This window comes from Erigeron canadensis, chromosome 4, assembly GCF_010389155.1.
Source record: "Erigeron canadensis isolate Cc75 chromosome 4, C_canadensis_v1, whole genome shotgun sequence".
Lineage (NCBI taxonomy): Eukaryota > Viridiplantae > Streptophyta > Magnoliopsida > Asterales > Asteraceae > Erigeron > Erigeron canadensis.
In genome coordinates this window covers 40731215-40744874 of record NC_057764.1, presented here as the reverse complement: position 1 = coordinate 40744874, position 13660 = coordinate 40731215, and the positions used below count along the sequence as shown (strand labels likewise).

The window sequence follows — 13660 nt, the reverse complement described above, 5'->3', positions numbered from 1 at the left end:
GAGGTTGGTTATGAATCCAATGCCGTTGTTTAAGGCTAAACGATGTGGACTGTGGAGGGATAAAGAAGGCGATCGCCGGGCACACCACCTCGGTGGACGGTCCTCCTATAGATTGTCAATTTGCTTTCCTTTCCTTTTTGTTCTTTTCCCATGTTTTCTTTTTCTTTTGTCTTTTTGTTTGACTTTTGTTTTGAAAGAAAGGAAAAAATTGCGAAGGATTTTAAAAATATTTGGGTTATTGAGTTTTATTTAAGAGAAAAGAAGAGAAAAAATTTGGAAGGAGAATTCTATAGAGTTAGTTTAATATTTTCATCCCACTTTTGGGATGATTTGGAATGAAGAAAAATTCACTCTTTTTCTTCCATCCAACCCTTTTCTCTTCTTTCCCCTTCATTTACATATAAACTAGAGAACATAGGCCTGTATTAAATGAAACAAAATGTATTTTTAATTAATATTAAATGAAAAAAATAATATAAAAAAAAGTCTACCATGCCTTCCAAGCAACTTCATTTTTCACTTTTTCCAGTCAACCCTCAACAACCCAGGATGCCACATAATGTGACGTGGTGTATATAGTCGAACCCCAGCAACGCCATTCCGTTTAGCCTAAGTCGATTAACATATAACAAATAAATAATTATTTAAAAAAGAAAGTTTATTTTGAGTGTGATCATTTTTCTTCTGAAGGGACTAAAAGTGTATGATCAGAAAACTTCAGGGAAAATATATGATTATTCAGTAAACTGTTTTTGTCCAGAAATTAATCACAGAGATAATGATATCTATCTAACTACAGAGAGCAAAAAGTCACACAGACAGAATAAGTAGTGATGTTTTTATAGTGTGTGTATAATATAATTTTGCAAAACTTGGGATTATATGGAAATAGGGGATTGAAAAAGATGTCGAGTTCAGAAAGAAAGCCAATAGAAGTGATTAAAGGCATTAATGGCCTTGAAAAAGTTGTTCTTCGTGGAATTCATGGCACTTGTGTTGAGGTCTGTAATTTTTTTTTTCCCTTTTTTCTTTTTACTGTATGTGGATGCTACTCTTAGTGACAGACTGACAGTAATCTAAGTTGAGAGGCTGTGAAAATTAGGTTATAGTTTTACTGTGTTTATTGATGGATAATTTAGTTTAATATTATTATTGTTAAGCGAATATTTAAGTTACAAGGTTTATCTTAATTTACGTCGTATTCCTATTCAGTTTATCTGGAAAAGGTGATTCTTTTTTAGTTCTGAATATGATTTATGTGGCCTAACTGGCATATTACGTGATCGTTTTCAAACCTTTCGTTGACCCTCTCCGAGATTGTACCTTGCGGGGATTCGAACTTGAGACCTCTTGTAAAGAGGTCCAAATTAATAACGATTAGGCCACCTTGAAGGTTCGCCTTGCATTTATGTCGTAGTTAAACGCCGATAGGAAGGAAGGTCTTGTAAGTTAAGATTGTAAATTACTAGAGTTAGAAAAGCAATTTGTAGGAAAGGGAGAACACAACACTATAATTGTTGTTTGTATATATTCATCGGGGTAACCCTTTACCCAAAAAGTACACACGTTTCAATTTTGTAGCTAGATTCGTTTCAACTTTCGAGACCTGAGTTCGAACTACGTAGGGTAAAAACCTTGGGGCAAAAGTTAAGAAACAGACACAAGAGTAGCGTTTATGCCGTGTACATTAGAGCCGAAGACTGAAGGCTCGACCTTTTCCGGGTTTTCTGAACAGAGATCCCTCTCCAAGTCTCCAGTTACCCGTCTCAAGAGATATAGAAAAGTACTTCAGAAAATGATAACATTTGAACACATTTACAAAATTCTGGATATGTTTTTATCAGAAAAAGATAACATTTTAGAAAATTTGTTTGTGTGTGTGTGTGTGTTTTTGAGATCCATGGTCTTAGAATTTTCAAGCATGATTCAAGGGGTGGGATCTTCTTATATGCTTTATACAGTAGTATAGACGGGTGGATCTACAAAACATGAGTTATGACCGACAAATATATATTTGGCAGTAGTTGCCGCTCATCTTTTGTGTAGCTATTATTGTAAACAGATAATAAAAATTGTAATCTGGTATTATTGTATCTTACATTACATATCGCCTATACTTTTTTAGTATCTACGCTGTTTGGAAATATTCTATGTCCAATGATTATCGAGGTGAAAAAAATGTGAAGCATATGTTGATTCTTCTGATTTTCAAACACTTTTACTCATAGTTGTCTTTGCTTTTGTTAAATAATAATGAAATATCATGTGTTCGCCTATAGTTTAACTATTTAGGTAGATTGAATGTTCTCCTTGATGCATTATATTAGTATAGCTGTCATGAAAGTTCAAAACTTCACATGTTTATTTTTCTTACCCTTTGTATGTTTTAGGTCTATTTGTATGGCGCTCATGTGACATCTTGGAAAAATGAGCTCGGAGAAGAGCTGCTTTTTGTCAGTAGTAAGGTGTCTGACTCTTAGATACAGTTATACACTTAATTACTTTTGCCAATGAATAAGTATCTGAGTATCAGTTGTCAGCTGATCTTAAAGTATTTTTTTAGGTAATTTATCTTTGTTACATCTTCGGATGATTTTTTTTCTTTTCTAGTTTTGGTATCTGGTTGCAGGTGTTTCTTCATTCCGCCACGTCATTCATGCTTCTAATTTTTCAAGTCCATTCTATTCTTAGTAGTTTTTTCATGTACATTAATATGATTATAATCCTTTTGCAGTCGATCTTCAAGCCTCCAAAGCCGATTCGCGGGGGCATTCCTATATGTTTCCCTCAGGTAATTAAACCTTTTTTTCATCTTCCTCTGTTTGTTTGTTTTAATCGGTATCTGAACTTGCTTTCTCTATGCAGTTTTCAAATTTAGGACCTCTTGAAACACATGGGTTTGCTAGAAACAGGTTATGGACCTTTGATGATGACCCCCCTCCATTCCCACCTGATGCTGCCAATAAAGTTTTCATTGATTTGATCCTTCGGCCCACTAAGGAGGATTTGAAAATATGGCCTCACAGGTATATCCTATGCCGTTCACATTTCTATTTGTTGGTTCAATCCAACATATAAACTAGCTTTTGTTGTTTGTTTAGCTTTGAATTCCGGTTGCGGATTACTTTGGGGCCTGGTGGAGACCTGATGTTGACTTCTCGGGTCAGAAATACTGGCACGGATGGGAAGCCATTTACATTTACGTTTGCATATCATACCTATTTTTCAGTTTCAGATATCAGGTATATTTCGTGCTCATTTTGGCTAATCATTGCATTTGATCTTGTAAGGATCGAATATCCTTTATCATTGTTGTAAGACTGTATCATGTATTATTATTTCTTGCAATTTTATTTTCACTCGAGATAAAGTTTTGTTGTTTTTTGTCATTGTCTTTAACTAAACACCAGAGGCTAAATGACATTAATTTCTGGACTTGTGATCATACAGAAGCTCGTGGCAGTATGTCTGTTAGTTTTAGGTGAACCAGTAACACAAAATGATTTTAATTAACAATATGAATAATTCTCATTAATTACTCAAAGAGTGGTTCAAGTTTAACATACTAGATGAAAGTTTCTATGAATCCTGCCATTTTTTCTGAAATACAGAGTAATAGATTTAAGGATTAACGGAGTATTCCAGTATCTATGGTTCCTTTTAAGTTTACATACACGATAGTAGCATAATGTTTTTAGATTTTTTGCATTTTTTTTAGCAAAAGGCTCTAATCCTTGGGGAAAAGTAGTACGTTTCTTGCTTTTTTGATGAGGTCAATGTTAAAGTACTTCATGGTAGTTATTAATTTCTTCATATTACCTTCGATTAATCATCTCAAGCAAGGTTTGTAAATGGTTTAGCGGGATCAGTTATACACCTGTACTCTTTTCTTTATATGTATATGTTGCAAATATTGCCTATGCAGTGAAGTTCGGGTGGAAGGATTGGAAACACTGGATTATCTTGACAATTGCCAAAACAGGGAGCGGTTTACAGAACAAGGGGATTCATTAACGTTTGAATCAGAAGTAATTTTTGGTCACCTCTTCCTTAACCTCAATTTTCATAACTTGGTCATGGTTAAAGCTTAAGTTGATGTTATCTTCTACCAGGTTGACAAAATCTATCTTAGCACACCAACCAAAATTGCAGTTATGGATCATGAAAAGAAACGAACTTTTCTCATCCGGAAAGAGGGACTTCCAGATGCTGGTGAGACTGCACCTTTCATTGATTCTTTATCTTTTATTTTAGTGTAACTCTTTTGAGTCAAAAGATGATTAACTAGGTGGTTTGCTTGACTTTATTTGGTCTTCAAACACTCACATTTTTGGGTCATGTAGTGGTGTGGAATCCATGGGATAAGAAGGCAAAGGCTATGGCTGATTTTGGAGACGATGAATATAAACACATGCTATGTGTGGAGGCTGCAGTAGTTGAAAAACCAATTACCTTAAAGCCTGGTGAGGAATGGAGAGGAAGGCAAGAACTTTCAACGGTCAACAAGCTGCTTGACTCTTAAGAAAGCTGTCTAGAATGGCTGAAGAAGTTTAGGCTGAGGGCACATGTCATGTATAGGTACGTTACACAAGCTAACTGCTTTTAATGTGACCTCTAATAGTAACATTTAGTTAGGACATTCTCATTGTAGTTGATCTTTTTTTTTTTTTAATCTTGAAAAAGAGAAAGTGACTGGTTATGTTTTACTTCTACAACTTGCCTGGTTCATGCGGATCCTAAGAATTCTTCTTATAATTTACGACATAAGGGTTCTTGTGCACCACTGTTGAAATTTATAATGACATAACACCTTCTAAAGTTACACCCATACCCATATTCCGGTTCTCGGTAATGTAACAAGTATATTAAGATGAACAGACTTCTTAGTGTACCAATATATTATGATGTAGAATTTTGGGGCACGGTTGTGATCCGTCTAATGTGGGCTGAAAGTTTTGAACGATAGTTTGACTTGGTCTAAAAAAGCCTTAAGTGCAGGGTTTCTTGTTATTTTTCGAAATAAATATACACACATTTGTCCCAACTCTTGAGTGAGTGTAGAACCCACATCCTCTAAGTTTTTGGGTCACCTTGTTATCTCTAGGCCAAATGCCCTTTTGGTTGATGTGTGGTATTTTCATTTGATGGGCTGTGTCCACATGCTGAGGTCAAAACCCAGTTATGCTCTTATAAGCCATTACAACTTGCATATACTTCGGATAGAATTCTGCACATGTTTTGAGAGCAAATTTATTTGGGCTGCACATGTTTTGAGAGCAAATTTATTTGGGCGTTCTATTGTAACGTTTGAACAAGAACTCACATCTTAATGATTTTAGGCATACTTCCTGTTTTGTTGTCAACTGTCAAGACAGACTTTGAAAACTGCTTTTTGGTATATCATGCTTATAGTGGACCCGGATTATAATAACCAGATATCTAGTCTTTTGAGAATGTTCAATCGCAATAATGTAGTGCCTTGGTCTCCTAATATTATGTTTTACTTGGTGCAGGTCTTTTGTATTATGTGATTTGGTAAACACTCCTTCAATAGTGAAATTTATTAGTTTTTCATTGATGGATAGCATCTGAAATGGGCAATAAGAAGCAGGCATACAACAATTATTAATTGTATGTCCATTCAATTCAATGGAGGTAAAAGAAGTACTTAAGCCATTGGACACGCCATACATATATAGTTAGACTTTGATTTATGATGCGAGTGGATTGCTTGTTACACGTAAGGATGGGTTATTCAATCAGAACTTGTATTGAATTCGTGACCATTATAATATGAAATGAATGATGAAAAGACATAATCACTTTATCACACCTCCATACCATAAGAGTAGTCACAACGCACTCGGCCCTGCTTATTCGGTTATGGGGGACGAGTGTACACGGTTAGGTGTGCTCGTCCTCCGGCTTGTTCTCGTGCGCCCGTCTCTCCACAAACGAGTGATTTACGTTTTTTTTTTTTTTCTTATTTCAATGTAACGGACCACTTTCAAAATTTCAAAAATTTTACACTAATGGTCCCTAACGGCCATACTTGATATTTATACAAATTTTACACTTTTGGTTCCTATTTATCAATATATATATATATATATAACACTTTTCTACACAAATCATTTACCATACAAACCATTTATCTATTAAAAAAATACAAACTCTTCTACACAAATAACACACATTTGTAAAAAAACCATGGCAAATAACATACCAAACATGACCGTTCACACTGCAATAATGGGGATGCAGGATCACATGCTTCAAGATGATACAAATAGATCTGCAATTAACAATGTCATTGACAACTTGACTTCCAACAAAGCAGCACCCACAGCCAAAATTGTACGACTTGAAGCTGCAGAACATGCTCATAACGCCATCGAAGTTGAGTACATTAATTATCTTCGGCAGCACATCGATTGGCTCACACAAACTGTTTTCCAGCTTACCGTTGCTACTAACACGTTAAACGCCACTCTAGACCACGCATTATACTAACAAGGCGCTATCGGTGGTGGTCGTACTGATGATTATCTGACTGACCCTAGGGAGGAGTATGCATATCCGCAACCCGGCGACCGTGTCGGGTCTCCTGAACCATATCAGTACATTCATCGCAATGACGGCGACAGTACTGTGGACTCGGACTACTCCGAGTGTTAATCTTATGTATTGTGTTAGTATTAAGTGGGTTTTATAGACCATGTGTTAGTGTTAAGTGTGTTTATGTTTTTATTAATGTGTTCGTATTATGTAGTAATGTTTTATTTTATTGTATTGTATGTTATTTATTAATGAAATTTTTAAGTGTGTTTTTATTAAAAAATTGAAGTTGTATAAGTTAGAGGGTTAAAAGTGTATAATTAAATAGATGGTAGAATATTGGGTTGAAAAAGTAAACTTAAATAAATAGTGAGTCCTAGACTAGTTTCGGCATTGTGGGTGTTTTGGAGGATTAGTTATTGAGCTGATGTGAAATTGATATGGTGCTGACAAATACTAATTCTTGCAGGATGAGTGGTTGACTCTATAAGTGCTCTAAGGAAGATCACATATCACATCAATTCATGACTACATTTTTCTTCATCCCTTGCTAAGTAGTTGTATTTGATTGTTTTTGACATGTCCATCATATGAATTTAAATTCATTACCAGCTTTTATATCTTTAGTCGTTACAATTGGCTGATTTTTTTACAAACAAAATACTAACATAAAGAGCAATTGATTTTGTATAATATACCATAAAATTGGCTTTATCAATAGTATATTATAAAGCAAAAGACTTATCAATTCTAAGTATCTTTCCAAAATGCCCCCTATCAATTCTAAATTTATATAAAATAACTATATATATTACTCTTTCTCTTTTCTTAAATCTCAACCAATCATTTTTTTTTCTCTCTTTCATAAATCATTTATTCCTCTAATTCATTCAAAATATTTTATCTCAAAAACCGTACATCGATAAATCATAAAATTTATATGGGTATTCTTAAAATTTCATGCTCTTTCATTAGAAATGTCATTTGATATACTTTTTGATGAATTTTTAAATCCAATGGCGGATCTCGTACGGTTAAGGCATTTGGCTATCACACTCTATAACCTATCACTTCCTATGACCTATCACACTCTATGATCTATCAGTCTACACCCCATCATCTCACCGCAGCAACATGCAGGTACTTGCTTTCGTAATTAATGAAACAGCATGTGAAATTCTTGATAGTTGATAGAAAATGGTAAACGGAATAGACTTTTTTTTGTTTTTAGGTTACTCGGGAACGAATAATGATGGAGTCATTTTTTTGGCTCATCTGTAATAGCCTAACAAGGTCTACTTTTATATTGGCGAGATATTGTTCTTTTAGAAAAATAAATCTAAAAAAGGTATAACAGAAAGGTGATTAACAACGCGAGATTTGGCCATGTACAAAAACACTATATCACACGTTTGACTACAGTACTAATTCCAGAATATCTGTTGTAACAGCTTTCCGTTCCACACAAACAAATTTACACATGATACTCATTTACATCTTTCTAATACGGAGTATCAGAATTGACTACTTTTTTCGATGTTTCCGGCTAGTTTTTTAGTGCGAGTAGCTATTTACGGAGTATTTAAATATGTTTGTTTAAGTGACATACACATAAATATAAGCCAAGTATTACTATGGTGGTCTATACTCTATAGACGCTTCTAGTTATCTAGTAAGAGCCAATATGCAAATATGGCAAAGGGGCTAGGACTTTTACGCGTACGGGCAGTGAAGGGCTGATGGCCAAGGAAAAGAAAAGGTATGGGGCCCTACCAATTTTTTGCTTTGATTTTTCGTTTACGTCGGATGAAGGGTATTAAATAGGCCCTAAAAAGTTTTTTTTTTTTTTATAAATAAAATTAGTTAAGAATGACAAAAGGTCTTTGTTTTAATCGGATTCGCATTATAATACCTTTTGCAAAAGAGATTCTCAATTCAAACATTTTGATGAAAAATCCCTATCACCAAATATCTGACGAAAAATTCACTCAAACCTATCATAAGTATAAAGTAAATACTTGTCAGTTGTCACCCCAGATACGCATTATATAGGGCTCGACCTTGAGACACCTTATTTGAAAATAGATCTCTTTGTTACTAAACTATTTAGTGGTGGTTTTTTAAGAAGATGGCTATGGTGTTCTACAAGTATCTATTAAACTTGAAACGATAAAAAAAATTATATATATATATATATTAGTTTGGTTATATTAGAAAATGAAAATGATTTTATTATTTTTATATATATATATAAGTTGGAGAGAATTGGTGAGGATGTAATATTGATGAGATTTTATATTTTAATGTATTAACTTTAATTATTTGCTAAAGGATAAAATAATTATTTTTGTATTATTTTCTTATTAACTTTGTTTATTTTCTTTGTGTTTCTCTTATAGGGGACCCTTACTTTGATAACCCATTTTTTTTGTAAGAACCGTGAGAACTCTTAAATTTTATATTGGATCACATGTTTTTTTGTTCATTCACATGTGAAACATTATAAAAGTATATGTTGCAGAAGGAATTTTTTTTTAAAAGCCTTATATATAGTTATTTGTCACATGTGAACAGAAAATGTCAATAAATTCATCCACAAGTTCATAAAAGGCTACTTTGATGGTTTCTTCAAAAAGTTTCTTCTACAACATACATTTTTATATTATTTCACATGTGAATGAAAAAAAACATGTGAACAAATATATAATTTAAGAGTTCTCATGGTTCTTACAAAAAAATAGTTCTCAAAAAAGAAAACTCTCTCTTATATACATCAATTTGTACAAACAATATAATTTATTCTGTTTCCGAATACCATTTTTTCCTACTATTTCCACTATCTATTACGTTTACATTCTTTCCTATACTTCATAAGGTTTTTCATATTTCCGTTATCTTTTAAAACTACTTTTTTATAAAATCTATTTGTATTTTAATAAAAAAATTTACACAAATAAAGTATAACAGATAAAAGTAAATATAAAATAAGGTTTTTTTAGAAGAGATTTAGATTTAAAAAAGGAAATCATATATCCAAAGATTAATGTGAAAATCTTCTAAAAAAAATACATGAAGATAACATGTGGATTGTACTAAATCTTTTATGGAGAGTTTAAATTTTTTTCACATGTTATCATTTAATTATTATTAACGGGATATTTTGGTTACTTGTTAAGAAGGATTTATCATTTTTTTTTTTTCAAAGAATGTTATTACAAATTTAATACTCGTAATTAAATAACTAAATTTGGTTTATCTTTCTCGTGAAAGGACTAAGATACAACATGAGTTGTTGCAAGGTGGCTGGAGGATCAATCCAATGACAAAGAACCTAGTAGCGGAGCATGTTCATGGACCAGCCTCCTCTTTTGAAATTATATTTGTATTTTGTATACTAGCTACCTAAGTTTGATCAAGAGGTGTTCGATTTGACTTGTTTTAACAGCTATATTTTATTTTTCACAACATTCTAGCTATATAAGCGTATTAAGCTGTTAGGCTATCTTTAACGGGGTGTCTTTTGGCGTCTTCAGGCGTTCTTAGATATCCTTTGCCGTTGAAACTTGTTCAAAACTAATGATTTTTTTAAGGATGCCCTTACTTGTCCTTACCTAATACTCCGTATATTTTTGTTTTTTGTGGAGGTAAAAAGATATGTAAGGATGTTTGTATGGTTGGAGATAAAATTATAAGATTTGAAGGATTTGTAAGGATGTATAAAGATTTGTACTTGCCCGACCCCCCGAAATTTTTTTTACGATGTAAGGGGTATATTGTTTTCGTGTAGAAAATTTTAATATACTCGGTTTCGACTCCCCATTTTAGTGTTAGGGAAAAAGAATTTAGATCCCGACATCCCACTGAAAATTTTCAAGTTTCGTCATTAGATTTATAACGATATGATGTGGCAGCTCAAGGACGCTTAAAACATCCTTAGAATTGGAAATAACCTTATTTATAAATGGTATAACGATCAATCTGTTGCATGTTACAAATGAATTTTTAAAAAATGACCTTCATCCTACACATAATAACACTACTACAAAAAGATAATTTAAAGAATGTGAATCAACTAGTTTTAACCCGTGGTTTTTATTGTCAGTTGGAAACTTGTGCAGAATATTAGGTAGATCAATAACGTAACTAATTGAATAATCCAAGTATAGTGTCATTTTTCTACCTAATCCCCCATATATATCCATCCATTTCTTTCACCAAAAATATCACCTAGTTGGTGAAAAATATCAACTGGTTACACACTTACACAGTTACACTTTACACTTATCCTTTCCCATTAGTTTTCTTTTTAACGTTCATTTTTTTTGGGCCCAAGACCGTATATAAATTCCAACAAAGAAATTAAGGGAAAAAACGCACATTTAAAAAGACCGAACCTAAAACTCATAGGTAAATATTAATATTTATATCCCTCAACACAATCCCTATTTGTAAATATTGATATGGAAAAGTTAGGTACAACATGCAGTACTTATCTTAAGTAAAGCATGGGGAATTATGTAAAATTCATGGGCTATGTATGTTTATCAGATTCAAATGTTTAATTTGTAACATTTTTTTAAAGTAACAATACCTAAGCTTAAGTAAAGTCTACAGTACAGATCATTTTCCCTATATTACTTTTTCTAAGATATACATTAGAAATAGATTGGATATGAATTGAATGATCCATACTCCTAAAAAAAATAAAAAATTCCCCTTTATTACTTAAAAATTTTCATTTAGTTATGAGAAAATTTCATTACATCATCATGTAGTTTGTCAATTTATCATTTTTTGTGTTTTTTCTTATTAATACATCTCCTTAAAGTGACTTTTTATTTCATTACATGTCTATCCCTTCTGTTAAGCCATTCCCTTTCTTCTTTATTTTCTTTTTAGGATCAAAATTATCTTCTTCTCCAATTTTATTCATTAGATAACAATAAAATATTTCACTAAAAAAAAAATAAATTAAAAGCCAGTCTATTAACAATAAAGATCCAAATTTGAAACTTATGGGACGTTTTGGTAGGAGTGAATCATAAAGAATGGAATCAAAAGAGAGAATGGAAAGAGAATGGTATAAAGGGAAATGGAATGATTTTTTGTTTGGTATAACTAGAGAATCAATGTTAGAAACAAGGGGGAATTATTTCTCTAGTTTGGCTATGTTATTTTGTGAAATGGAAACGACTTTTTATGTGCATTTTTACTTATCTATTTATGTATAATCCATTTGATTTTTCAAAAGTTTGTAGCACTTATTTATATTTCTGCAACTTTTTATTTATTATAAGTTTCATTTTCATCAAATTAGTTTTTTTATAGTTAAATTACTTTATATATAATTAAGTAAAACATATTTCTAATAATACCTGCAACAAAACTATACATAATCCATTAATTAAAGATCTTAAAAATAAAACATCAACATCGTTATATATATGTGACATTATATTATAATGCATATCAAAATGGCCACCAAAACCAATTGTCATGGTTGATAATACTATTTATCATCTAATACCAATATACCATGTTTTACCAAAATATACATCCCCTCTAATACCATGTCTACCAAAATATACATCCCTAACAGCACCAGTATTGTAGCAAAAGCAAAAGATTGTAACCACAGCGTTGTAATTCAACAAGTTTCCGGGGTAACATGCAAGAAGTTCAAGATCCTAGTTTCCGGACAAACTTCTAGTTGATGGCATCTTTCGCAAGCATTTGGATATAGAGAACTTTGTCTTGTTCAGATGAACGTAGAAAAATGTTGGCCTTGCTTGTGTTGCAACCAATGATATCCATCCCTTTAAGACGTTGATGTGCACTAATGCCGGGTAAATTTTGAATTTCCATGATAACTTCTTCAAGAATATCACCAGCAATGGTTTCATGGGCACTCGCAACAATTTTTTCACCCAACGAACCAATGGAATGCTCGATTCTTTCTGTCAAATCACTGGAACATTCCTTAAATATTTCATTGAAGTCGTCACTTTTGCTTCTTTTCCGTTTATTGCTTGCACCTCCTGCAGCTCCACCAGATAGAGGAATGTCCATATCAACTTCAACGGGTGATGTTGGTGTCTCTTCTGCAGTATCTTCTTCTCCAAGGTCAAGAGCATGAGAACCCGTAGCTCTATCTTTACCGAAAATGGTACAAAGCTTTTCATAAAAAGGTAATGGTTTACCTTTAAAATGGGATGCATTTTTGAGTCTACAAGGAAAAAACAAGTCCATCATATGGGTTTTTGCTGAATAAGAGACAAAAAATTATTACTAAAAATGAAAGTATAATATATGTTCCGATTAGAGTTAGACTAACCTTGATGTACTCATCCCACACTTGCTCTTCTGCATCAATGCAACCTTTCCCAGCATCCCACTTAAAGCTAAAGCCACTGGTACTAGTTTCCACTAACATGTCGTGCACAGTGCTAAAATTTGCGAGATTATCCCTATGATCACTCCATTCTTGTGAAGCCTACACTGTTGTAATAACATTATCATGATCATTTATAGGTTGTGTATGATTACTTGGCACTTCATGTTCTATAGGGTCTTTTGCCATTTTGAACATGATACCTATGTTCCGATTTTTTTTATTATGTGCAAGTGTGTGTAAAAACATAGCTACTTGTTCATCGACTAACATATTTTTGCTATTGCTTAGCCCCCCTTCATTTTCAAGGATCTTACAAAGTTTTGTAAATGTGTATATATCCATTCTTATAGTGACCACACTTGCAACATCACTTGCATACACCATTCTTATCATATTCTGACATCTTCCATAATAACTCAAAAAATATTTTGAACTTAATGTTCTTGACTCAATGACATGATTCATGGCAGCACCACACAACAAAAACCAACGTGTAGAAAAATACATTGTGTGGGCTGCTCCTAAAATGGCTATCATAGCAGCTTGCCTAGTTTGGATTCTGTTGGGAATAATTTGTTCTTGCCATCTACATAATACGTACCCAAATTACAAAGAACTAAACTAAAGATTGAAACTTTGAGACATGTAATATAAATATATTAATAAAGCTTTTTCTTGTAAAATCAAAACAGTATATCAATGATCGAT

The 13660-nt window shown here is 32.8% G+C and overlaps 1 protein-coding gene across 2 annotated transcripts; it reads left to right on the top strand.

The window, feature by feature from the left end:
- Positions 1-800: 800 nt before the first annotated feature.
- LOC122595676 (putative glucose-6-phosphate 1-epimerase) lies at positions 801-5830 on the top strand. 2 transcript variants are annotated; one of them, XM_043768096.1, is made up of 9 exons: positions 801-1001; positions 2391-2465; positions 2735-2791; positions 2866-3026; positions 3102-3242; positions 3926-4028; positions 4113-4212; positions 4344-4578; positions 5514-5830. In XM_043768096.1, exons 1-8 carry the CDS (start codon positions 906-908, stop codon positions 4520-4522), a joined length of 912 nt encoding a protein of 303 aa, XP_043624031.1. In that variant the 5' UTR covers positions 801-905; the 3' UTR covers positions 4523-4578; positions 5514-5830. The 2 variants fall into 2 exon arrangements, with proteins under 2 accessions (XP_043624031.1, XP_043624032.1); XM_043768097.1 differs by having other exon boundaries at positions 916-1001; positions 2391-2460.
- The last annotated feature ends 7830 nt before the right edge of the window (positions 5831-13660 follow it).